Raw genomic sequence first — 25,725 nt, forward strand, 5'->3', positions numbered from 1 at the left:
TCTCGGTCCAGCTTCCCTCCACAATCCGCCTGCACCGGTCCCGGCATGTGTTGGTGTCGCTCCATCTCGAAACCCCCAAATACGTCGAAAGCCCACTGGCTGTGCTTCGGATCCACCTCATTTAGCAAAGTAGCTGACTGGCTGTACTTCCTTTACCTCTCCATGTCCTGAATCGAATGAGGCGTAGAAGATAAGTAGGCGTATTTTGGAGCCAGACCGTAGAGCCTTCTAGTGTATGACATCCGCGTGGCACAAAACAGGCCTGAGTGGTGAGAGTGACATCAGGGAGCGTGCGTCGGTTGATATCCAGCAAGAGTGAGAAGCAGCAGACTCTGAAAGTCATCTGCTGTAGGTTCAAATCGTGGGCCTCCCAAGTGAGGTAAGTTGACAGAACCGTCTCGTCGAGTAGGCACACTTTAACCACTGCACAGGGGGCAGTGGCCTGGGACTACGATATATCGTTCGTGTGGGCCACTGCCACAGGCACGACTCCGGTTGCCATCAACTGAAGTTCTGAAGAAGTGTGCACCCGGGTCGATACATGAGGTGTAAATGTAGTAGTTCTTGGTAAAGTCGCACATGATGAGCAACTAGGCGAAAAACTGTTCCCAACGTCAGTACTCCAGATTGTTGGCTCAGAGTGAGGAAGCTTCACCTACCTTTATTGTGAGAATTTATGTCCGTTGATATGCTACAGACAGAGTTGTAGATAGGTCTGAAGTTGGTGGCCGAGTGTGAAGTGCGCGGTCACTGTCGAAGCATAGCTTATGGCGGGAGTGAAATATGTCCGTCGGGCTATGCTAGTGTGTAGTCGTGACAAAGTCCGAAGTTGAACAGACGGGGGAGAGAAGAAGAGATGACAGGCCGGGCAGGTAACGAGAAGTACACGATGAGGTTGTAGGAGCATAGGAGGTCAAGACTGGTTTTGTATTCGGGCACCGAATGCTGGTTGACAAAGAGATGCGTACGTGTGGTCGGTCGAGGCCCGATGGGATATATATGAGTGAGACGAGAGCACAGGGCCAGGGCGTGCGGTAGGGTAGGTACCTTGCGAGAAAGGAGAAGCAAGGCGCAAAGCTTTGGTTTTACACAAACTGTGAACGGATTTGAGCTACCCTGTCCATGTCTGAGCCATGACGGAAGCGCTTGCATCGAGAGAAAAAAACAAAAAAACGGTCGTTAGGACGGACGGACGACGAGGTCCAGGGTTGAGGTCTCTCCGCCTCGCAAGGTCCAGGTCTGTGACAGTGGGTACAGGTGGGAAATTCCCCCATCAGGCGATGGAGGGCTTTGACAGTGGACGGGGGCATGGGGACGAGAGAGGGATACATGGGAGGGAGGTATCTGGACCCCTGGTCATAACTGCACACCTCGTGGCATCTGCGAGGTAAATCTGCTATCGCCACGCCCTCTGACCAGAGTGGGGAGAACTGGATGGGACTGTCCAGGGACGGGCGGGCTCCAAGTACCAAGAGCGACACAATCGAGGTTCTAAAGCCCGCCCAGAAGGGCAGAGGGACTGGAACAGGTCTGGGTCAGCCTTGGTTTTATTGATTGATTCGTACGGCATGCCGGGGATGGTAAGGGTTGACGTTACGGCATTGTGGCTCGGAGGCTAGGTCTTGGTGGAATTGGCAAGTGATCTCGCTGTTGCGGTCGTTGGAATATGGGTGTGCATCCACCGCCTGTTGCTGCTCTTGACCAGTGGATGGGATCATCGATATGTCCTGCGCTGACAACGAGGGTGTGGGAAATACCCATCGGACAGATGTGCAGGCTGGCGGGCGCCAATTGTCCGCGGATCGCCTTTGGCATCAAACCCCCGCCCGCGGAGAGGCTAGAAGACGTGGGAGATGACCACTGCCGACGTCTGCTGTGACATGGTTGGGCTTTGCGAGCCACGAGAACAGACGTCGGGTTGTTAAGTGACCCAAGGTAGGTAGCTATGCTCTGTTATCGGTAGTGCATACGGAACAAATGGAGAATACAATGCGTAACAGCACAGAGACCACCACAAGCACTTAGCTCCAAAAGACGGAGAAGCCGTCGCTCGACGGCCAAGGTCCTCTGTAGTACTGGAAGCACGTATTGTCTGTAGTCCCATTGCATGAATCCTTGTAAAACGCACCGACCTGACCAAGCTGGTCTCTCTTCGCGGGAGGTGTCAGGGCGGGATGTCTTTGTCCCAACAGACCGAGACATAGGCACCGAGGGCTGGGTTAGCGAGAGAAGGTTGAGCTGTGTCTCCGCCTCCACCTCGGAACACCTCTGCGGCTCAAAGTCATCCATCCACTCACTACTACTTCGAAGCCCAGCCCCAACTTGCTTTTCGGCGCGAAGGGCAAGGGATATCTGCTGAACAAGGACGAGCTATAAGTGATGTTGGCTCGGCGATGACGATTCGAAGCGCTTTGAAGCGAGTGGCGAAATATACTGACCGACGTATGTATGCGACGAGTTTGGAGAGATATTGAGACGCGGCAGTTGACTGCTGGCGCCTGATCTTGCAACGACTGCCCGTAGGTGTCTTTCGGCGTCACTGAGGAGTCGTGACAAATTTGGTCCCGAAAGCATGGACAAATTGGCGCGAAGGCGAAAAGGGTAATTGCCGTGGGGGGCCGTTGGGGAACGCGGAGGGACGCAAGAAAGTAGGGTGTGACATTGATGGCGCGGGTGCAGGCGTGGTTGTTGCAAAATAAATAGCAGAGAGTTGCTGAGGATCTGATGTCGAGTCCAGCCAGTCAAAGTACCGTACAAGGGGTGTGGATGATTTGCTTCAAGGCACGCAAATGTTGAGATGGTCGATATTAGCGGGTTGTGCAGTTGCGGCAGAGACGGTACTCTCAGAACCATTCAGTGGGCGAGACGGATTAGAGAACGACGCCGGCGAAGTCGGCGTACGACACAGAGTTGGCTGGTACGTCTATAGTAGCACCCTTCCTTTGTGGCTTATGGAAGCGGTGTCCAAACTCTACTTTAGTAGACGACACCTAGACGACATGATGGGCGCCGCTATTGCCATGGCCGGCGCCGAATGGCGGTGGCAGCAGTGGCCTAGGGTGGGAGCATAGGGTGGCAGTCGGCCTCCGATGTCTAGAGCTGAAGATGGGACTCAGGGTATCGTCAACATATCGGCAAAGGAACGGTAAAGCGTCTCGGGCACGCCCGCTTTGGAGCGAAACGTCTTTTGAGTTGGTCCAATGTGCAACGTCTTGGGGGTGTTATGTCAGGCCTAGCACGGCCGAGACCAGCATGGTGAAGCGAAGCGAAGACGAAAGAGAAGCCGTGCCGAGAGAAGTGAGTGACAGACAACCTGAGTCTATCCGTACACCTTGGAGAATGGGTGGGATGGTGGTGCTGGTCGGCTGAGTGAAGCGATTCTGGAAGAGACCGGAGACAGGGCCAGAGTCAAGAGGAGACAAGAGTCTGAAGCCTGGATCAGCTCATGATGTGATGGAGGGATGAAGAGATGGCGGGCGTGCGGCGTCAGGCCCCTGTTGGTAGGATATGCAGCGGACCGACGAATTGAAATGCAGTACTCCGTACGTATAGGAAGCAAGATTCGATATGAACGGATGTGGGCACTGGCGTGACTGGGCAGACGCGAGCATGAGCCAGCTGCTCTGAGCCTCTCAATCTCAAGGATTCATGAAAGTGTGCTCCGTATGCATCCATACCCTGAGAAGGTAAGGTAAGGTATCCGTAAATTGGCACGATTTGGGAGGGAAGACGATGATGAAGATGCAGAAAAAGGAGAAAAATCGTAGTGGCAAGGCCGTGCTCTGCAGCAGTAGCGCGAGGTAGCTGCACACTGCAGAAACTGCAGAACGAATGTCGATAGGAAGGAGCTGGAGGTGGGTGTGGAGTCGACGGGATGTGCAATGTGCAGGTGCGACCTTACCTTACCTTGGGTGCGGGTGCGGGAGGCAGGTGGGCAGGTGCAGTTGGAGGGTGGAGGAACACCGGGAAGGTGCAGAGCGGGCAGCAGGCTCGTCGAGAAGACGGGAAGGTAGGCCCGGTGAAGGAAGGGAAGGCATTCCGGATCGTGCCTGTCTTCCATGCCTACCTTAAAGTTCTTAAGGTACTTCATTAGCTTAGGTGCTTTCTCTGGACATCGTACGTCACTGATTTAACATCATTATCAGAAGGCACTAAAACAATAAGGTAAGGTACCTTACCTTACCTGAAGTACCGACAGATTACTTATTATTGGCATGGGAGCAACGAGGAAAGAAGAAGGTGTGCGCCAAAAGTACCTCTTCACCATGCTTTCCTTTTTCCGTCCCAAACTATGCAGGCAGTTTTGCTTCCTCGCCTTGTGTATGGAGAGTATCTGTACTCCGTAGACCTTGAACTTTCAGGAGGATCATCCAGCATCATCTTCATCTCCATCTTCATCCGCTTTCTTCTTCTCCACCCCCTTGCTCTTTCCCTTCTTCAGCCCCGTGCCCGCGTGTCTCTTACTGGAGGCCCTAGACATTATATGCAGAAAATCTTGGTACTGATCAGTGATGGCAAGCTGTGAGCTCTTAATGTGTGATCTACCTAGCAAGGTAGGTAAGGTAAGGGGATGTATCCGTATCTGTTGGCGTATTCCTATATGTGACAGGCTCTCACGCCAGGGTCAGCCACCAAGGACAAGGTATCGCGTATTCCACACAGAAATATCATCTGCGAGACTGAAGCGGTGACTTCCAGCTGCCACAGTTGTTGGGGGACGTGCTTGTGGGTTCCATTGTTGACCTGGATGGTAATGGCACAATGGCAGTGCAGTGCTGCGAGCTTGATGCTTCAGTTCCATTCTTTGACCCGACGTTTCCCCCTCATGCAACCCTCCAAACATGGATGCATTTCTTGGCTGCTGCCCCCCGCGGATGAAGAGCTTTTGAGGGGTCAATACCTTACGTCAAGTCGAGTCAATGAGGTCCATGGGGAGAAAACATGAAGTCGAAAAGCAAAGAAACGGAAACATATTGCCCCGCCCTTACCTTCTTTTTTCGATGTTGTAATGCTGCAATGACCATCATTGCTGTTTGCTCCGTTTGGACTTGATGCTCAACCAAGGCATGAATCAGCACGAGGGAATCTCTCAGCCATGGGCAGTTGCCGCGTTGTGTCCCCCAACCTGCGATATGAACCCAGTCCGAGGTGCAGGCGCATGAGAAGGCGCGACTGCCCTCGGTGAAGGACCACGCGGAAAGCATTGCGCACACAGATGGCACACAGATGAGGTAAGACAGAGCCCACTGCTCTTTCTCTGGTACCTCTACTTGGCCCTCGTAGTTCGTAGCCAATCGCCCAATCAAGCCAAGGTCAAGGTCAAGGTGTACCTAAGGTAAGGTAGGTACGGAGTACGTATTTCGTGATACAGGGCCCTGGTCAGGGTAATGGTCCATCCAGAAGGAGCAGACCCATGCAGGGCACCTTCCCTTTAGATTGGCCCCGTGCCTGTTGCAGTGTTGCTCCCCATGAATGATGAATCCATGTGCCGACACGACATGACGCTCGACTCAACACTCGATACTCGACTTAACCTCAATCCGAAGCACGAGAGGCCACAGCAAACACGCTCATACACACCACCTTTTCTTTCTGCCCCCTGGTTTCCAGAATCCCCTCATCAGGGTTTGTCCTGTCCTTAGATCGCTTTCCTTCTCCTCCTCCACCTTATTATCACGCCGAGCGAACTAGCATCTCACTGGACGACTGGAAGCGCTCGAATCGTATCAGGCGTCGATTGTCGTAGGAAAGAAATACCAGCCATTTCACGTTCTGCTTAACCAATGCACGATTAACGTCGGGAAAAAGGCTGTAGCCGTGCCCTGGCATACGGACACACTTCTCTTCTTCATGCCCAACATGTTCCGCGCAACGCCCAGCCTCTCCACACATCAACATCTCGATTGAGAGACGCCCACACCAAGACGGTATACCGACGCCCCCGGGCCCCGTCTACCGTCCCCCGTCGCCGGCCCTCTTCTGACTGTCGCCTTTGGTGCTGGCTTACTCATTGTTTACCCTCTTCCGTCCCGTCACCTTCACGGATAGAGTCAGTCGCAGCAGGCCCGAATCCACGTCGGCTCTTTTCGTCGTTTCGCGGTCAAAGCACCACCAGCCCACCTGCCAGCATCCACTCACACTCACACTTTTTGTCATTTGCCTTGTTCTGGCTCTGTTTACAAACCAAGTCAACCTGTGACCTGACCTCGCATTCCATCGTCACACACATCTGTTTTCCTTTTGATACTAAGAGGGTGGCATTCAATCTTCCCTGTCACGGACACGCCACCCATACCGCCAGATAGTACGGATAGGTGGCTACTTGCTGCCTCCAATCGACGTCGGTTCCTCCCAGAGGTGGCTTTTCCGGAGGCTCAGACTGCTACTGACCACCATTCGCCCAGTGCAATCCCGGGCATATACGGTTGCACTGCATTCATTGCAGGAGGGTGGACCTCGGGCCCCATAACGTTGCTCATTCCTTCACACTCCTGCTTTGCTCTGTTATGACCTGGCCCTGCTCGCCTGGGCTGTTTGCATTGGCTGTGCCGTAGCTGAGATACCTTGAAGACGGAAACGAGCCAGAGCATGAGCGACTCGATCTCATCAATAGCTCTGCTCCAATAAGGCCTCTCTGGTAACACCAGCCCAACATGCACCTTTGGCGTGGGCCCTTTGAGAAATCCAGCGGTCTTCTGCAGCCAAGTTGCCAGGTAGAATTTTCTGGGACGACACACCTGTCGGCATTCCATCATGTTGTTCAATTCTCAGATGATGTTAGCCAAGCAGGTCAAACACCCAAAGCAGCCATTCTCGCACTGATATCAATAATATTGGAGCCACCATTAAGGATAGTCAATGCCACGGCGTTATAGCTGGTGTTACTAGCATCAAGACACCCTACCTGTCCATCGGACGTTCTCTTTGTACAGCACACCGGAGCCAGGTCCGGACATGGTTGAGTGCAACACCATGCGGGCTTCACGTGCCAGGTCAACAGCCCGATACCAAATGCCACAGGCCGCAATAGGGATCCGATGCCAAATGTGGACGAAAGCAGGATCGTGACACCGGCTATCCCCTTTGGAACATCCTGAACAGGAAGTACGGGCTGGCAAGACGATCAGTAGAGTCCAAAGCGGGCAGTCTTTGTCGTCTCAACCGCCGTGTCTACGATGTGACACCCCGCAGGGACCGTCCGTCTGCGACAAGAGATGCTCGAAAGCTCACGCCAATCTCTGGCCCTCGGCCGCAATCCCCAATGCAATAGCATGCCAATTATTGGATTGTGCTATCGACACTTTACAACCACTGAACCAAGATCGACCCATGCGACGGTTTCTGGCGCACCCAGTATTCCAGTGGCCCCACATCAACTCATTCGACGCCCTTGCCTGCACTATATCTCTGTCTGCTAAGGCTACTTCTGTGTTGACAATCGCATCACCATACGTCTATTTACAGCGGTGTCTGATGGAACGGCACTCGGAAGCTGACCCCGGCTTGCCCTGTGAGGTCCACCTCGTCAACATGCACACCATGCGGCTCGGGACACGAATACATGGGCACTGGACCTCAGACAAATAATCTGGCAGGTCAGCCAACGTGCCAACATTTGTCCTCAACTCCGTATGGATAGAACGCAGATGCAGATTAAAGGTCTCGCGGAAAGTGGAGTGCGTTGTCAACGGAAGCCGGAGGGCGGAGCCGCGGTACCTACTACTGGGCGCCACGACAAGGCGTCAAGGTCGAGAGAACTCAACATCCTTCAGCCACCTGGGCTGACTGTCTGATTCTGATATCGCTTGAGAGCTTGACAGACGAGCATACCTAACACTCCATAGGGATACAAGTTACAACATGTCTGAGACATTGGGACTGTGCTCGTCGATGATCGGATCAGTGATCAGTGGCTTGCTAGACCCCCACTCCACGGAAGCCTGCCCCTCAGGCGTTCTGTTGGAAATGTGACTCCGGTCGCCTACGGAAGAGTTGGTGTGCACCGTACCAACTGAACGAGTCCAATCGTTCTCAACGCCCCTGACGCCAGTAACGCCACGACGACACAAAACGAGAGAGCCTTTGCCGAGGGTTGAAATGCGAATCCGCATCCAATAACCTCATGTGCCGAACTGGTAGAGCTCCGAGGTTCTTTTCACACCTCGACTTAACCTCTCTGTTTTGGATGGTGTCTGGGAGGACAACGTACGGTCCCTTCAATTTGATGCGGTCAACGTCAGTGAACAACTTCTGCCAGGGTATGCTGTTCAGGATGCAAGCCGATCTCATCTGGGACAGATCGGAGATGAGCAGGTGTACTCCGTACGGGTAGAAGAACGGAAATCATTAGACACTCCCAAGAGGGGCACGAAGCGATGATGGAGAAGGGCACAAAGCGGCAGGACGCGCCATCAACTCAATGATTGACCCGGGGCATTGCTTGCTGTTGTGGCATCCACGCAAATGCAAGGCCATCGTCCATTTTTTCAGTGCCTATCCGACCGCACACAGACAACGCAAGCTTTATGGGACGGTTGCTGGCTTGCGTGGGGACAATTGCAACAGGTCACGTCGTACCAGAGAGACGGACGCCATCCGCAAAAGGATTGCCGAGCTTCGGGCTGGCCTGCCAAAATCTTAAAAAGTCTGGTTCCAGATCCAGGTGTGCAGAATCATCGTCCAAGGGAGGGGCGTATGGGATTTGACAGATGATGACCCTGCATCTTCTCCTCTCCTCGGGTAGCTACGCCTCGTAATGTACAGAGCATCCGTACCTCCAAGGACGGGGTGGCTACTAGCCCACCAGCTCGGGCATGTCTCACCCCATTACAGCGATGGTCTTGGAATATGCCGACTTTGGTGGAACAAGACATTGTTATCCCACTGGCAATTGCGCAGCGGGCCAAACCGGCAACATTCTCTACGCAGTATGTGATCGATTTGCACTCGGCTGGACAGGGGTCGTGGTTTGGACCGGTACGGACACACAGGAAAGAGAGAGAGAGAGAGTATCCGTACGGATAGCTAACAGAGAAGCATCGAAGGCGTCCAAGACAAACAATGACGCAGCAAGGAAGCAGAAAAGTTCCGACCTTCCGACTGGTTTCTCGCAGAAACACTGAACGCCCGTCCTGCCCAGCTCCGAGCTCGACCTTGGGGCAGGCCAGCAGATCCCGCGCCTGATGTGCAACAGCGTTTTATACAAGGCGTCCTACCGAAATTCAGGGCTACCCCAAGGTCAGTTTTTCGAGGCTATGGATCCATGTCTGTTGCCCAACGTAACGTAAAGCAGGGAAGGCTGACGGGTCAGGAGCTTGACAGTACACTAACAATCGGAACGTACGGCGAAGCGGCGAGGCCTTCGTTTCCTTAGTCAATGGACATGTTCTTCATCGAGCTTGCTGCCGGTTAACAGCCACAATTCCCACTCGAGAAGAGCCACCAACCAAAAATACCTACATGGATGGGTCCTCGGGGACAACGGAATACGTTCGACGATCTTGCACCCACCAATGGGGGAGCGCCCTGCAAACAGTAATCAAGCAAGCACCTTCGTCTTCTTTTCAAGAACGCACACCACGATATCCAGCACCTGAAAGAAAACCAGCAATACTTGCACCTTGCCCCGATCCTCCCCGTTGACTGCGGGCGTCGCTCCTTGCACTCTGGCTTCCTTGGCAACCATTGACCTTCTTCACACTCATGTTTCGTTGCAGCTCTTGAGCTGTTGCTCTCCCCTGCCGGATAGCCAGGAGTCACCGTCAAAGCGTTCGTCGACAAACCCACCCTCAGGTTTCACAGCAGACTTCGAAATGATCAAAGCGCCATCCGGCCTACTCCCCACACCCACAACCCCAAATTCCTCATCTGATCTCCCTGTCCCTTGCCCTTGCCAGCTCCCTGCACGGCGGCTGCCAAAGCTGGATGATCGCATCAATCGGAATTTGGGCGAATCATGGTGGTTCCAAGTCCTCTCTGACAGGTACCCGACGGGCGAAGTCTCCTTGTCCCATGCTCGCAACTATCGACTAGAAGGGGTATTATGAGGGATGCTTGCGCCGGGGTCAACCCAAAAAAAGCCTGACAGCAAGTGGAGAGTCTTGCAGAAACCGCTCGACCTCGAAGCCATGCTCGCCTTATGGAGGAGAAGCGAGAGAGGAGGGGTGCGTCTCCATTCCGCAGACTCTCTACATAGGCATAGCCTGGATATCCGGAATACGAAGGTTCGAGTCGATGTCGGTAATGAAGTTGCGGACGAGAGGCAGAAGTGGGCTATCGACGCACTGTCGTGGAATTGACAACGTACCACGGCACGACATCAAAGTCCAGGTAGCACCATTCGCCTTGGGCATGCTACCAATCTCACACCAGACCGCACGTACTTTGACTTCCGGCCTCACGCCCCCCCATGGCTGGCATCTTCCTATACCAGATTGAGATATCTGGCGATTTTTGACATTTTCACACCAACACGTGTAGCTCCAACCGGCTGACAAGGTCGATGAACTAGACCCACAGATTGCAGACGGCAGTGGTTGCGTGTCAGCACGGCTCATGTCTGTCAAGTATCGCCTGCTCTTCGGCTTGGATGGAGGGCTTCCTTGCTTTATTGGTGCCTCTGTGGGGATGCAAGCTCCCCGGGCCGAGTCTTTGACGGTGCATCACCAGCTCATGCCTGCCATTTTTACTCAGCGGCCGACAACATACTGGAAAATTCGGAATCCCATCACCGTGAGGTTACCATTGTCAAGGCCCGGGGTCCGAAGACACCCTTTCTGTAGCGGAGACGTATGCACGACAGTGTTTGTGGCAACGACGGACCGAAGTATCCCCACCCGGCCCCCATGCCGGAAAACAATCTCGGCCTCTTCTTGTTGCTGTCGGCACTGATTGGACTTGTCTCCCGACGACCCTGTACGTACCAAGAGCCTCTCTGCCATGGATCTGCAACTCGCACTGGATAAGATAAGATAGGATACCTTGGTCTGGATAAGGCATCGCTCAGTCGGGACGACGTCGGGACATCGTCGCGGAAGAAGCACGTTTCCCCCTCCCAACGACCTTCGTATTGACATATTTGTACATGGCGCGGCAAAACTGGAGACACCCGATCTGCTTTCACCGTAACGGCTGCTACCGTTCCATCGCAACATTCCATCTCATGAACGACGGAGACGGCAAAGACGACTGCCTCATCTCCGTCGACGGGGTCTCCCGGTCACTGGGAGCATCATGCTAAATGACGCGGCTATTTTCTCAAGCTCTCTCTGTTGCCGCATTTCTGGCAGTATTTTCAACATTCGGAGACAACTTCAAAAGGGGACTTGTCCGCTCATCTGTGACGGCCGACAGAACCTTACTGTGAGCCTAGTCCCGAGTCACCACCGGCAGTAACTCTCTGCATCTGCTAACCGATGCTCACTCGCGAAGTTGGTAGCGAATCATGATGTGTTCAACCCTTGAGCCTAGTCACCTGATGTCGTCTTGAAGCAACCTTGTACTCCGTAGTCAAGTTGTGTTGGAAGCGATCATACCAAAACGCACTCACCGCTTGCTTCCCCTCTATGACTATTTTACTTGAGGGGCCCGAGGGTGTTTTGGACACATTCGAGATCCTTGAAAGAAGGTTCATCGAGAACCCAAAATAACCTTGGAACAAATCATGCAGCTTGAGAACGAGTGCACAGAACAAGCTCGGTGAACGGACGGTTTGAGGCTCACAGACGTTCCTCACGTCATCCTCGCTGACCGTTCGGCAAATAATTGTCATCCAGTGCAAGGTCTAGGGGTCTCGACTCTCAACACTTGATGCTTATGAGTTCCTTTAGCCACAGTTCTGCCGGGCCATGGTCATTTACGCGGCCGGAAAATGTTTCGGCTCGATTGAACCATTCGATGTCAGACACCAAGCATCCGATATAACGAATGACGGTCCGTCATCCCAGCGTCATCGTCCTGTGATTTCTGCTCTACTGCGATGGTGACGCCTGGTTCTCACCATCATCTCACCCTAGCACATATTCAACGCGAGGTTGATATTTGCGAGGTTGAAATAAAGTGTTTACGACTATTTATTTGGCTGAAGCGATAATTACAACCCCGTATTATTCGGGTCAATTCCAGAAGCTATCAGAGAGAGACACAGAGAGCAGCATGCGCAGCCGAGCCCGTCTACCATTTCGTGACGCACTTTCCAACCATTATCCTACAACCATCAACCCGACTCCAATCCAAGTTCACAATGCGACCAGGGCGGCAATAAGACCTCCAAGAAACGCAACCGGACCCATTGTAGACGCAGCATTCGGTGTGCTGGTAGCAGAGGCGGACGCCGTTGCTCCGGTCGCAGCGGCGGTCGTTTGCGAAGCAGTGGCCGATGATGTCGAGTTGGCGCTCTTACAGACGACTTGATCGGGGACGGTGACGCCTGCTCCGGTGCAGATGTCTTTTGCGTACTTGACGGCGGTGTCCTGGTCGGCTTGAGGACAGGCACCGGCGAGACAGCATGCGATGCCGTCAAGGAAGCCAGAGTTGGAGCAGATGCACTTGACGTCGATCTGACTGCAGCCAGCAATGCCACTGCCAGTAGTGTATTGATTTACGCAGCCTTGCTATCCATTCACAATCCGGCCGTCAGCACACGAATGATAGGCAACTGTGAGCATCTTTGGCACTCTAGCAAACGAGAGAAATCATAAGGACCAGGGGGAGACGTACAGCGCACGTGGGTAGCGCATTCTGCTGCGCGGCGGCAAAGCCGGCAAGCGCGACGACTACAGCGGAAAATCTCATGGCGACTGTGTTTCGAAGACGAGAAGACGTGTCGTGCGTAGTCTGAGCGCGTCAAAAAGGAAGCATCGACGAAGAGACGATGTTTACAACAGCACGGATGGAGTTGTAGCGAGGAGAGCAGAAGAGTAAAGAGCGAGGCAAAAGAACAAAGAGGATCCCGAGAGGGGAAAAGCTGAAAGCTTGTTGCGCTACGGATACATGGCACTGCGACCGTGGTGGCATACCACTTCCCGATTCAAACTATCATACTCGGTATGAGCGCCACCATCTTTATTTTGTTTCCCCCTTCCATCGACCGGCCCCCTTGGCCATGGACGCTTTCGGGAAATCACACCAATCATAACGTTGCACCACTGGCGCAAATGACTTGTCTCATTGGCTGTTGCTGGGTTCTTATGAGCTCAATTAAGTTTAAACTTCGGAGCACTGGAGCTTATTGGGGAACTCATTTGGCAAGCTTCCAACTTGTTAGTGACTAAAGTCAGGGTCGCCTAGACACTCAGTGGCCCATTTCACCCGGATGACCCGGAGGCTTTGTGGACGGTCACGGTGCCCTGCTCCACTCGTCTTGAGGATTGAACGGTCCGGGAGGGGAAGAGACATGGCCGTCCGGGGGCCCGGGTTTACCGGCAGCTCCGTATCGGTTTGCTCCCAAGATTTGCTTCTTTTCATTCCCCCGCCTTGCACCCGTTGTTTGGGTTACCGCCGTGTCTGACCACGAGGGAGACTGAAACATCATCCAAACTTCTCAGAGGATGTGGACGCGTGGCGCTCGCCTGTCTGGGTTATTTGGTCGGGACGGAGAAGCTCTTTGTCAACTCCACGCAGACCAGCAAACATTCTTCCTCCCCGTCTCCTGATTCTCTGGACGACGTCCAAAAGGCTATCCGTACATGCGTCTTGCTCCGGCAAGATGAGGCGGAATGAAGCTTGTAGAGATCCCTGGCCCGCTCGGCCACCACCCTTGATCACCTTGCCGGACGGTCGTCTTTCCCCGCACCAGCCACCTAACCTCTATGTCCCAGGATTCGGGAGAATTGGCATGGAAAACCGACATTGGAGACACGAGCACAGGCATGCTTTCATCTCCGACTCACGCTCGGAGGCTTAGGCTGCTGGCACCACCCACGTAGTCTTGCATAATGCAGCAGCATAGATCGCCCGCTCGATGGCCCGGACCGCTTGTGCCTTTACCTCGCTTCCAGGCGCGGGCGACTCTAACGACAGAAGCCTGGAGGGTAGTTCTTTGCGCCTCTTATGGAGGAGCAAGCCGGCACGAATACGGGCGCCATCCGATCTCGGTGCTGCGTCCAGTCCGTGCTCCTCCCAGTTCTATTGACTGTAGGTGCTTGTAAGTGTCTCTGAGCTGTGAGTCTGCGTCACACTGAAATCACAACGAATGCCTCACTATGTTATCACTGAAGACCTCTGCTTGACGGAAGATCGGAACTGAGCTTACTACTTGAATTACCTACATTCTTGTTTATTGGGGAAGCTGGACAGACTTGGTGTCACCTCATACGTGATGCTTTTCGATTTCGACGTTTCTCCAAAACGTCGTTATCGGTAACGGAAACTGCACGCCGAGCCGGGTCAAGCCCCGGCCGAGAAAGCTTGACGGCGCAGCATAAGACAGCGAGAGAAAGAGCGGGACATCACCCCTGAAGCGGATCAATTTGGTTTTGACATCCCGGAGCAGGCCTGCAGCACTCGGCAGATGGAAGTGAAAAATCGTACGAAGCTTCCGTACTAGATGTTGCAACGCTGACCGGCCTATTTCCTCCGACCATATGCCATGTTGAAGTCCGGAATGTCTACACCGGGCCGATTTATAATTGGGCCGGCTCGGACCAGTGACAACCAGTGGATTGCAAACCCGAGGCACCGAAGTTCCCTCTAGAGCATTCAGTTGGATCATCTATCAGGGGCAGATGCAAGCCTGATCGACGAATGGGCAGCAATGATAGCCGAACTCACCAGGGCTAGAGTAGAGAGGTGTAGGGCGATCGCTAGACGCCCACCAAGAGCCGCAAACCAATGACACTGCCGGCCACTAGACGATGCCCCCTCTGGCAGGATCCCCGACGACAAGGAACCATGTACATTTGGCAGCACGTTGGTGGTAGTACACTGTCAAACTGTACACCCCTTCATGCTGCTGCAACTGGCCCCCTCCTTCGGCAAACAAAGGTCAAATATAGAGATACGAGGCGGGAAGGGCAGTCACAGACGAAGTGACGGCTCTAAGCGCCGGACCGCACCCGTCCCTACTCTACCACTGCCGCAGGGCTCTCTTCGTCTCCATTGTTGCTCCAATCTCTAATTATCCCGTACGACATATATACTTTCAATAGTGGCGCCCGGCTCGCGGCTCACGTCACTGATGGACCTAGCGCCAGACTAGTCCTGCTGTCTAGCAGTCCGCGGCATGCGAGCGTTGTATGCCGTTTGTCATTAGGGGCTTGGTGGGCTAATTAGTTTAGGATTTACAGTACTGAGGTAAGAAGTTTACCTCCCATGCCACCCACATGAGCCTTTGAGGTGGGTTTGGTGACCTTGGTCCCTTTTTTTAGCTTGAATCCCGCCCTTCAAGCACTGCGCTGGCTCTCTATGGCTTGCAGGCTGGACAGGGTTTTGCGGGCAGAAAGATGCAAGACTTGTCGATGTTGCACCTCTACCCGAAAGACGCACGAGAGAATACGACGAGCAAGTTTTTTTTCGACCATCCTTCCTTTTTGTTGGTTTGACTGACTGATCTACTTCGTAGCGTTGAAGCCACTCGCTGCGGGCGGCTAACAAGATTCTTCCTCCTCAACCGAGGGAATGGGACGACGCCTCATTGTTCAAATTTTTCCTTCTCTTCCCTTATTTGGCGCCACCGCGAAGGAGACATCAAATGTCGTTGGTGAATCTGGACGCCACGGTGTGCACGGGTCCATCCGCTTGACGTTCCAGTCCGATTTCTTGGTAAACGACGACGACACGCCCCCTCATCGACATCGTGGGCTTGGAGAGATATGTATGCCTAAACTCGCCCTTCCTGCCCTTCCAACCCACCCCCGGGGGAGAAATTCAACCGGAGGAGAATCGATTCGGAGGGAGAAGAAACAGCAAAAAGAAAAGAAGAGGAGACGGGGATGAAGGAAAGCGAGACAGAGAGAAACGTCCGAGGCACTACAATGTTGCGCTATGGACTGAGACTAAACCCCAAGCGAGGGTGAAAACAGGCGAAGTCCCAGGTCCCGCTTTGGCGCCGCTCCTTTCTTCGACTTTTTGGCTTCGCCCGCAGTCTGGGCAGAATTGGCGCTACAGGTCTCTTTTTTTTTTCGGCAGCGCAGTAAGTTACCTTAGTTCCTCGGCTGTAGTTGCTCAGGGCACGCGCGCGCGTGTGGTGCGTTGTTCGCGTGCTCAATGAACGATAAAAGTGGTCGCTCGACCTCTCTTGATGTGATGCGAGAGAGGCGTGTGTATATGCATATGTGGGAGAGAAAGCCATCGCTCGAGAAGTGGGACGGAGACGACTTTGACATCTGTTGTAAGTACACTTGGATATCCTCACTGTTCGTTCGCCCTACTCTTCATCATCCCTGTTAATTTTTGGCATTCTTTCACGGAGTTTAGTCAAAAATGTCTCATGGTCGAGAGATATTGAGTTCAGGTTGGACTCCATCGAGACGCATTTCAATACTCGCTACCTCGCTACCGCGGGACACTACTGGTCACGAGACCTATCGAGACCTGTTTTCAAGGCCCGCCGTCGTCTGACGACGAATGTGTGAAGAAAGTATATGCAACGCCAATGTCGACTTTCATGCATCATGGATACGAACATCACGAGATGATCGAGAACTAAGTAGAATGCAGGAGGAGAATGAGCGATTTGAAGAGCGACATGAGGCATAATATAGACTCTGAACAGGAGATGAGGGTTGGAGACGAAAAAATGCAAAACAATTGCACCTGCCGGGATTCGAATCCGGGTCCCTCGCTAATTCTGAAATCCCGAAGTCGGGAAGTGGAAGGCGAGGATGATAACCACTACACTACAAGTGCTGGGATTCATGGTGGATAGTGAGGCGGCAATCTCACGATGAAGGGAAAAGCGGCGGGACGGATGGACCCCGCTCTGGGGTTTTGTGATGTTCGTTAGTGGAGTTCATGGGGTTTGGTGGGATCGTGAGCTGAGGTCAGAGGAAGGGTGAGTGAAAGGCGGTACGCTGGTGAGTTTTCATCTTGATGGTATGTGTGAAACGCAATAGGGAGTTCGAGGTTTCCCTCGTCACGATGCGTGAGTCGACACGTTATCGTCCGCGGTCAGTACCGCGAGTATGACAGGGTAGGCAGTCTCGGCTTCGTCTAGGATCACTCCGCTTACACGATGCCGGTGGTCCATCTACGCTCAAGACCGCGCCTGAGCTGCGAATGTCCTGTCTCTGAAGTTGAACCCACTAATCCGTATGTCTCGTTGAGAACAGCCTCCTCAATATCCCTCAGGACTTGGAGACCGCGGGCATGTCCGTCGATACTGTGCCTTGCCCCACGTCAAGAACGGACATTAGAAGTCACCAAGTTACCGGTTCCACGTCGTCGGCATACTCCCACTCACTCGTCTCTGATGACCAGCCGACTCTGATGAAGATGAACCAAGTTCCAAACGTATTCGTTCGGTATCATACGGGGCGGACGGAGACATCTCATGAGCACAGCGGGAGAGGGCTGGATATCACAAGTTCAACATATTCTCAAGCGCCTCGAAGATCATCATTCAGAATCAATTCACTTCGATTCATCATACCCGACCGTTCGCAATCTGAATGTCTCATCCTCCATATTGTCAATAAGCGACACCCACGTGCAAGGAGTGATGGCGATGGATTGCCCCCAGCTTTCACAATACGTTCACCAGAGTTCTCTCGAGTCATCGTAGGCCGCTTTCTAGACCGCTATTCATCGCTTGAATTCTAATACAAGTCTGACGGTCAATCTGACTGTGTCCAATAACCATATTCACCCAATCGCTGCAACTTGGTGGCAAGTTTACTCAACCCTCCAAGACACTTGTCCATGCAGACAACCATCTCTCTTCACAGAACCACGGCCCGAGGATGAGTCTCCATCTTCACATGACTGAGCACAACATATCTTCTTCGTCATAGTTCAAGGTATCCTCTCCCAAGAGCGATGGTCTCACTGACGTCTCGTTCCGGGGATAGCGACACGGCAACTCCCTCTGGCTCTCGAAGACCTTTGCCACAACCTTGACGCTCTCCCTTTCTCGCTCTTTCCGCAGCAGTCCATCAACCATACGAAGTCTCGTCCCCAGCTCCAGAACGCCCTGGCAGTCGGAATCTTGTGCTCTTGCAAGTTCGTATTCAATCTTCTCAAAGGTTTCGATCATATTGACATACAACAGTATGTAGTTGAATGTGGAGTAAGAGCGGTTCCCACAAATATCGTCGTACAAGTCTGCTTTGATCAAATCGAGTATTTGCACTCGACTAGGCCTAACATGATCCCTGAACACGACTTCAATCGGCCTACCGTTCCGGCCGGTGCTGGACTGGTGGGGCCGTGTTTCACCGAGCTTTTTCAACAGGGCATTCCCTCGGGACAGTAGCTCTTGATCGTCTACGCCTAAAGCTTTCTTGACGCGGTCAATTAGACTCTTCTGATCCTTGGTCATGCTGTTCAAAGGAGTATTGGCAATCAGCTTCGAAGCGCGAAGTAAGGCCAAACGAGTTCGTGGATTGAGTGCCTTGTCCGGTATCCATTCGACATGCCAATTCGCTTCTCGGTAAAGCAACATATGAGACTTGGTCTTGAAGGCCACGTTTCTGCTAACGTCGACTGAGCGATGGTATCCCGCTGATGCCGGAAGGGCTGGCTCTTGTTTCGCTCTGCCAGCACCCCATAGGAGCTCTCCAATGCCAAGGAAGGCTTCAGCAAAGTTGGACTGTGGAACTTGGCCATCGAGAAAGAAGCTCTCTCGAAACATTTCCTGTAGCACTTGATAGTGAGCCAAAGGCTTCTTGATGTGCCCATTCTGTACAAGCATGTTGTGGAGATGTATCATTGCCGTCGGTTCCTCGAGGCTGTCCCAGATGAGCATGCTTGTGCGGTAAACCCTTTCAAGGCCCTCCATCACTCCCACGCCGCAGAGGTACGGAGAGTATCTCCACATACCATTGAGGCCGGTACGATCGAAGCGAGATATTGGTAGTATGTCGCCATTCATTGGGACTGACTGACCCAGGAAGTCGAACTCTCTGCAAAAGACGCTCAAGAAACCCATCATTGGCTGCCTATGGGCGTTACGGAATTCTGCCCCGTAAAAGTCGGCCATCAAGTTGGCAGACCGAAGAAGCCCATTGCTGACCCCCAGCTTCTTGTCGTCGTTCTGAATTCTGCCGTCATCCTTTTCGTTGTCGCCGATAGACAGCTCAATGTCACCGATGTACAGCTTGGTACCGCCTTTGCCTCTGCCTTTGTCATTGCTGCCGATCTCCTGAGTACTGTTTCCAATGGGTCTGCGTCCCAGAAACCCGTCAATGTCTTTCATCGGACCAAGCGTATCCGGAGATCTTGGTCCAAGAACGTGCCCCCGCCGAGTGGTGTTGATCCAGCCACATGATACTGTGAAAGCATCGACAATGCATTGTAGCTGAAAAACGCGATGAGGCATGATGTCTTGGAGAACATCCGTTCCTGGCTTCTTCATTAACAATGAAGTGACAAAACATGCGAAATCCTGAAGACCAAGAAGCGGTTCAGAGCCAGTCAACGGACAATTTGGTAAGTTTTCAAGCCGCACCCACTCTCCATCACGGCGTTTGGGGGCTGTGTAGGAGTTGACGAGATCATAAAGCCAGTTGATTGTGTATGATCTCCGCCACTTCAATCTTTCCCTCTTCGTAGTATGTTGTAAGTCTAGCGTGGGATCCCAGTCTTTGATCTTGACAAGCATCTTCGTAGTAGGCTTCCCATCCTCTGACTGTTGATAGTCTTCGAGGAAATCAACAAAATCTCGGTAGGCACCAAGCTGAATGTACTCCTTCAAGTTGATAGAGGTCGTCTTGGTTCCTTCATGCTGGCTTGCCGGACTCAGTTTTGCCAAAGCTTTGATGAATGAGCCTTGTGCAGTCTCGAGGTTTCCACGGATGATGGCCGCTATAAACGTCTCGTACGATTGTAATTCTGGGCACTCGCCGAAGACTTCCAATTCGGTATCCTAGACCATTTCAATAGCGACTTTAGACAGTGTACCGGCAATACCACCATGCAACCCACCGTAGGCTGCCTCGCGCCAGATATTCTGGAGATAGTTTCTGAGGATGACGCACTCTTTGGCGATTGCACAAGCAGCCATGAATGACTCGGCTTTTCCAATGCCATCGGCTTCGACAATGCTGTATTGCTCAATAGGTACCTGGTTCAAGAGGGCGGCGGGAGCCTTCTTCGCCTTTTTCTTGCCCTTGCCCCCTCTACCCGATTTTGCTTGGGCTCGCCTTTGAGATCCATGAAGAGGAGCAGGGACGGCGTCACTTGAATTCTCTCCTGAGCTATCAAGGCTGAGGCTTTTCAAGTCCGACGCCGAGAAATTGATGAAGTCGGCAAGTTTTTCAGGAGTCAAATTGCTGGAATCCGATCGACCTTGCACGCCTCTTGGCTGCTCGGTCTCTATCCAGGCATCACCGCCAAGGGCAACGAAAGCTTCTGTAACGAGTCGGACAAAGGTGTCGTGAATCTTGATGTCTTTGCCATATTGAGGGTCTTCCTCGCTTACGATGCGTCGCAAGAAGACCAGGTGCTCCGTCCTCGCGTTGATGACGGACCTAAATAGGCGGAATGTAGCAGGAGGTATCGCCTGCATGTGCTTGCTCACGAACTTTGCGACCGATTGGAAGTCGTCGACGTGGATCTGTCCGGTTGTATTGAACTCGATAGGCGACTCCCAGGCGCCGTCGTCCCTTTTCCGTGTCTTGAAGATAAAGTTAGATGCGTGGACCATCCAGTATGCGAGTTGCCTGGCGTCGCGTTTGTACACGACAAAATGGTTTGGAATCGCCATGATGAGTTATGATGTAGGAGGATGAGTGTCATAAGGTCGGCGCCGAAGGCAGGCTATGTGATATGGCCTCCTAATGATGCTGCTTTCCATATCAGCGAATGAAAGATGCAGAAGACCCTCACCTTAATGATACATACAAACTATTCGTATTGGAAGTGATGGTTGGGCTGTTACTTTCGAGCCGTTGACTTCTAAGAAAGGGATGTTGTCGGCGCCCTCTTTGGCGGGTAGTGTTGTGACGAAGAGGAATGCAGCCCGACCAAACATCTACGCAAGAGCTGTGCGAGGACAACGAATCGCCGAACTTTCTTGTGCAGTTACGGGGGCACTCCCCTCCTATAGGAATGTCTTGCAGGTCTGTTGCGCTTGTCAGCTTGATCCCGGGAAGCTGCCAAGCAGGTTAGGTTCGTTTTGGAGCACGGAAGGCGCATTTTGTGAATCTAAGCCATCAAGTTGCTGCCGTCAAGTCTAAGGCAGGTTGGCGCCCACTCCACCACAGGGGCCCCATGATCCTACTTTCTCTGCCTTACATAAGATATCAACACTCTTCGATGTAGATATAAAGTTTAAGAGGGCTATTAAGGAAGATCTCCCGAATGCACTCTCCACCTAGTCTCGCCCGTCGTCCATCGGGCATCAAGGGTAGGTCGAAAGAAGAGTATTCGATAAGCTCTCACCTTTGTTCATCCGCTACCCTTGAAGAAAGGCAATGGACGGATAGATGGTAATTTCAGAGAAGAGATGCCTTTAAATTAATCAAGCCGCATATACCCTGCGAAGAAAAGAAGATTCCCCAACGTCCAGTGTGGAAATATCACGATGGACTGATAGCTCTCGCCTGCTGCAAGCTACATGCTAATCCTATAATGCCATAGGGCCATCAATGTCATCAACACCTATTTGCTTCTATAACCGTCCATGCGTTCCAGAGACTTATTGCTTGGCCTGCTCACTCAACCAAGTCGTCGTTCATACATATAGTGATGAAAATGATACCGATGATGCGAGTCGTGTGCCCCGGAAACCAGAACGCCATGTAATGAAGAATGCAACCTTGCGTCTCCCGATGCTAGATCTCTATGCCTTTTTGCACCATCCACAGTTCGTTTTTGTGCACCGTGGACTGCCTGTTTCCCAAGTCGTCTAAGTGCGGCCTTCTATTACTAGGGCCGCTTCGTTGGTGACATTATCCGAGGTCTCATCTTTCTCGTTCATCGGCCCATAGCGATCCGGTTCTACTGTTGCATGATGGGTCTGTCAGGATATAAGCCCTGAACAATGGTCCAACACCACCGTGTAGAGCTGTCCTCGTCCTTGAGGCCCCGAAGCCAATTGATACCCTGCGTAATCGTCATGTTCGCTGCCTCGTCAAAAGTTGAGTCGCAACGGCTCTGTCGAATTTGGAAGAGAGTGGGGTGCGTTGCAGATAGGTGCAAGAAGATTAGTATGCCGAGGATGTTTTGGGACCAAAAGTAGAGGCAAGGAATCATGCGTTTGTGCTGAGCAGCAGGCGGAAGGATGATGGGCCAGAGGAGACAAGCCTCTAAAAATCTCTTGGTTGCGGACAAGTCTGTCTCAGTCAAGTTTTCTGCTCGTGTATGCAGAGCTTTGTATACAAAAGGTCGGAATAGTAAGTATTCGAGATGGTAGAATCGGGACCGTAGTATAGCTTCGAGCACATCGTTCGAGTTGGTGTAGAGTGAATCATGGAGGTACCCCAGCATGGGACCAGACTGCAACCCTTCCATGGCGTCGGCGGTATACAAGGTTGGTGGTGCGTAAAAGTGCTGGTCAGGAACCTGAGGATCGAGGACAGGAAAGGATGCTTGGAATGCATCCAAATGTTGCGTCCTGTCCCAATGCAAGACGCTGGGCAAAGAAGAGTGCCATTGGTCGAGCTGCGAAGCCAAATCACCAACTAGATCTTCGAGAGAGTCGGCTAGATCAGGCGAATTCCAGTTTGATCTCGAAGTGGATCCTCCAAGAACTGGTGCATATGCATCGTGTCAGTGGGGGTCAAAAAACTTGGAGATTTCTTCCGACTGCACTTGCGCCCATCCAGGGGGTCCATATGCGAGGCGCACATCAGCGGTCGACGCAGGTGGCAAAAGACAAAGAACACGAAGCCAAGCGCATATGGAGACTCCAAACAAGGCGTTATCGACGTGCGTCGACCAGGCTGGGAAGAAAGTGGAAATGGAGAGAGGGTCCAAAACCAGGAGGGGGACGACGGGGGGAAGGGAAATCCAACTCACTTCTTCTCAGGCTATTGTGGATCTTGACCCCCAGGTTTCGCAATGAAATCTGACGTAGGAAGATCTCACCACAATTAGATCTCTTGTCGTTGTGAATACTTTGACTCAAACTCGCATCTTCGGTATGAGCATAGGCCGAAAATGTTGGTAGTTGCATGCTGGCCTCCAGCTTCTCGAGGCCGGTTAAAGGGAGGTCAAGTTCTAGGTGAAGACCACTGCAGCAAAGCACCGGTTGTTAGATGATGGATTCTTGTGGCGGGAAGAGCAACCCTTGCCACAGCTAAAGGTATACGGAGTAACATAAAAAGGAGTGTGAAATAGCAACGAAGGAGGTGCAACAGGAGCCCCTTGCTCATCCGCAAACTGAGGCTGCCTTGGCCAAAGATCCAGGGGCAGAACAGGGGCTGGGATTGGGGGCTCGATGGGGCCAGGAGAGGAGGCGTGGGTTGGGGTTCTCGGGATGGACTGTAAATCTGCGATGCACGTACGTTTCCATGATGGAGCAATACCAAAAGGCGCGGCGGATCTGATCGCCGCGCACTGAGCGAAGTTCGGCAGAGTTACTACAAAGGTCCGTCAGCCCATTTCCGGATCAGCACCTCACCACCGCCATTTAAAGTCTCAGACAGCCTCAGCCGCAGACAGATAGGCCACCACCATCGTAGCTGCTTCTACTTACCTGGTAATCAAGGCACGGCAAGCCAGGGACGCCGATATGTTCATTCTCCAGAACTCCTACGCGAGATTTTGATTCAGCCCAATCCGTCCGGACACTCTTCCCCTCGGGGGTTCACTCACCACATGCCGAGAACAGCACTCGTAGTATAGCCTGTCGTTGGCCAAGCCAATTCCGGGTTAGTCAAAATTCCACACCATACGGGAGGTCCGCACACCAAGGTGCGGCCCGGGCGGCCGGACTCGGCTCCGGGAAACTTACCCCGCCAAGATATACATCTGGACATTCTCCAAAGCACATTCTGTCATTGAGAATCCCAAGCGCCGCCGTGCTTCGTTGAAGAACAGAATACCGGGAGGCCGGAATTCCAAGTCGTTTGTTGTCCTGACAGGTTCACCGACAGGGTGGTCCTCGAAGGCCGCAAAGGCACCGCCCGATCCTCCGACGAGAGCCACCTCGGCAAGGGCCAACACTAGACACACCAACGTAGATGCCGCATTTTCCTCAAACTCGCTCCCGATAACGTCCTGTAGTATTTTCTCCATGAAATATTGGCGATCTAGAACAGGATGGATCCGATTAAAGGTATCGAAATACGTGTTGACGCGGTCTACAAGCGTTGTGTAGTTCATCTCCGTCAATTTTGGCACTGGCCCTTCCATCGGAAAGCCCAGCGATATACGCTCATGATAGCTCGCCGTTTCTAACCCGCCTCGAGGAAGGCGCCGGTCTTGGCCTTGCTGATGGAACAACTCGGACGGAAAGTCGGGTTCCCGGAAGGCGGATTGGAGGTTCGGTATTTTGGGCTGGACGTCTTCTAGCTTCTGTCTCACTGCAGGCCACGCCATCATCTTGGTGACTGCAGACGCATACCGGTATGGGACCTGCTGTGAGGGCTTCGGGGTAGGCCGGCCTTGGGCCTTCAAAGTACTTGTCGATGAAGCGTCATCGCCACTATCTTCAGACTGTGAAGAAGACGGAATGCTGATCGGCATATTCTGGAGCTGGGCGAACAGTTGCGGTATTTGACTGGTGTTGTCGTTGATGTTTTTCACGATTTCGAGTAGTTCAACCAAGCTTTTGTCTTTTCTATGGCCAGTTAGCATGTCCAGACTGAGCTGACAGCATTGCTCTAGGACGTGATCGTTGGCTCGCTACAGCCCAAGAGAGACGGGCAAAGAGGGAAGCAAAGTTTGATCTTGCTCCCAGGAGTCGCGCCAGGGCCGCTGACTTACTTCGTTGGTACTGGATCTCCGTAGAAGCAGTCAAGCCCCTTCTTTTCGCAGAAGCCACAGGTTGGCTTGCGTTCGTCGCATTTCTGCTTCCTTGTACGACAAGTCGAACATGCCTACAGAGATGTCAGACTAAATCCAGGCAAGTCGTGTCACGCCTAGAGGGAAGAGAAAGAAAGCGACGGCATGTTCTCGCGGATCAAGGTAACGGCCCTTCGAATTTCCATCATCTACCACCGGGCACTTGTTCAAAGCCTTCGGCGTGATAGACACGAAGACCACAAGGCCAGGCTAGAGATGGTAAGGAAAGGTACGAGGATTAGGGCTGAACTTACTATGGCGGCGATAGGGCCACGGTCCTTCTTTTGGTACATTCGGCTGGAGCCCGACCCCGTTGAGCTCGAAGCCAAAGATTTGGAATCGAAGTTCATTATTCACCTAATAGTGAAGGGGTTCGGGAGGATGGTCGAAACCAGGGGGGTTCGGGTCATTCAGTGAGATTTGGTAGTTGATGTTGAGGCGAAAGGGTGGCATGCTAGGCTAGGCAGGGCGACAAGAGAGACAGAATGGTCGAGACCTGAGGGAAAAGAGGCCCAGCTTAGGCAAATGGTCTGGGGTCGTTGAGTCTGCAGAACCCTAGTGGCGATGAGGGGGCAGCAGCGGCCAGGAGAATGGCCCAGGGCAATTCCCGGCCGGGCGCAG

General features: G+C 52.8%; 5 protein-coding genes and 1 non-coding gene across 6 annotated transcripts; 1 reads left to right on the forward strand and 5 right to left on the reverse strand.

Moving 5' to 3' along the window:
* Positions 1 to 416: 416 nt before the first annotated feature.
* BDZ83DRAFT_579707 (uncharacterized protein) lies at positions 417 to 581 on the reverse strand (the record flags this gene model as incomplete). The annotated part of the gene is made up of 1 exon (XM_060505273.1): positions 417 to 581. The coding sequence occupies one exon, from the start codon at positions 579 to 581 to the stop codon at positions 417 to 419; it is 165 nt and encodes a 54-aa protein (XP_060364000.1).
* Positions 582 to 12,236: 11,655 nt separating this feature from the next.
* Positions 12,237 to 12,792, reverse strand: BDZ83DRAFT_652644 (uncharacterized protein; the record flags this gene model as incomplete). The annotated part of the gene is made up of 2 exons (XM_060510543.1): positions 12,237 to 12,611; positions 12,718 to 12,792. The coding sequence occupies 2 exons, from the start codon at positions 12,790 to 12,792 to the stop codon at positions 12,237 to 12,239; spliced, it is 450 nt and encodes a 149-aa protein (XP_060364001.1).
* A 2,446-nt stretch (positions 12,793 to 15,238) lies between these two features.
* Positions 15,239 to 16,387, forward strand: BDZ83DRAFT_369121 (uncharacterized protein). The gene is made up of 4 exons (XM_060502626.1): positions 15,239 to 15,291; positions 15,560 to 15,811; positions 16,020 to 16,129; positions 16,218 to 16,387. The coding sequence occupies exons 2-4, from the start codon at positions 15,616 to 15,618 to the stop codon at positions 16,236 to 16,238; spliced, it is 327 nt and encodes a 108-aa protein (XP_060364002.1). The 5' UTR covers positions 15,239 to 15,291; positions 15,560 to 15,615; the 3' UTR covers positions 16,239 to 16,387.
* Positions 16,388 to 16,747: 360 nt separating this feature from the next.
* On the reverse strand, positions 16,748 to 16,845 carry BDZ83DRAFT_t167. The gene has a single exon. It is a non-coding gene; the product is annotated as a tRNA-Gly (tRNA).
* A 1,066-nt stretch (positions 16,846 to 17,911) lies between these two features.
* Positions 17,912 to 20,860, reverse strand: BDZ83DRAFT_753069 (uncharacterized protein; the record flags this gene model as incomplete). The annotated part of the gene is made up of 2 exons (XM_060514295.1): positions 17,912 to 20,004; positions 20,080 to 20,860. 2 exons carry the CDS (start codon positions 20,858 to 20,860, stop codon positions 17,912 to 17,914), a joined length of 2,874 nt encoding a protein of 957 aa, XP_060364003.1.
* A 1,235-nt stretch (positions 20,861 to 22,095) lies between these two features.
* Positions 22,096 to 25,454, reverse strand: BDZ83DRAFT_720306 (uncharacterized protein; the record flags this gene model as incomplete). The annotated part of the gene is made up of 8 exons (XM_060512261.1): positions 22,096 to 22,847; positions 23,116 to 23,330; positions 23,604 to 23,678; positions 23,795 to 23,850; positions 23,914 to 23,944; positions 24,053 to 24,880; positions 25,027 to 25,139; positions 25,359 to 25,454. The coding sequence occupies 8 exons, from the start codon at positions 25,452 to 25,454 to the stop codon at positions 22,096 to 22,098; spliced, it is 2,166 nt and encodes a 721-aa protein (XP_060364004.1).
* Between the last annotated feature and the right edge of the window lie 271 nt (positions 25,455 to 25,725).

This window comes from Colletotrichum acutatum, assembly GCF_030867785.1.
Source record: "Colletotrichum acutatum strain CBS 112980 chromosome Unknown BDZ83scaffold_58, whole genome shotgun sequence".
Classification (NCBI taxonomy): Eukaryota; Fungi; Ascomycota; class Sordariomycetes; order Glomerellales; family Glomerellaceae; genus Colletotrichum; species Colletotrichum acutatum.

Excerpts from the sequence above, each read along its gene's own strand:
- BDZ83DRAFT_369121 (XM_060502626.1), top strand. The coding sequence starts at position 15,616 with ATGGGACGACGCCTCATTGTTCAAATTTTTCCTTCTCTTCCCTTATTT. Across the intron at positions 15,812-16,019 it reads TCGTGGGCTTGGAGAGATAT|GCGAAGTCCCAGGTCCCGCT; the intron begins GTATGCCTAAAC and ends GGGTGAAAACAG. Across the intron at positions 16,130-16,217 it reads TTTTTTTTTTCGGCAGCGCA|TGGTCGCTCGACCTCTCTTG; the intron begins GTAAGTTACCTT and ends GAACGATAAAAG.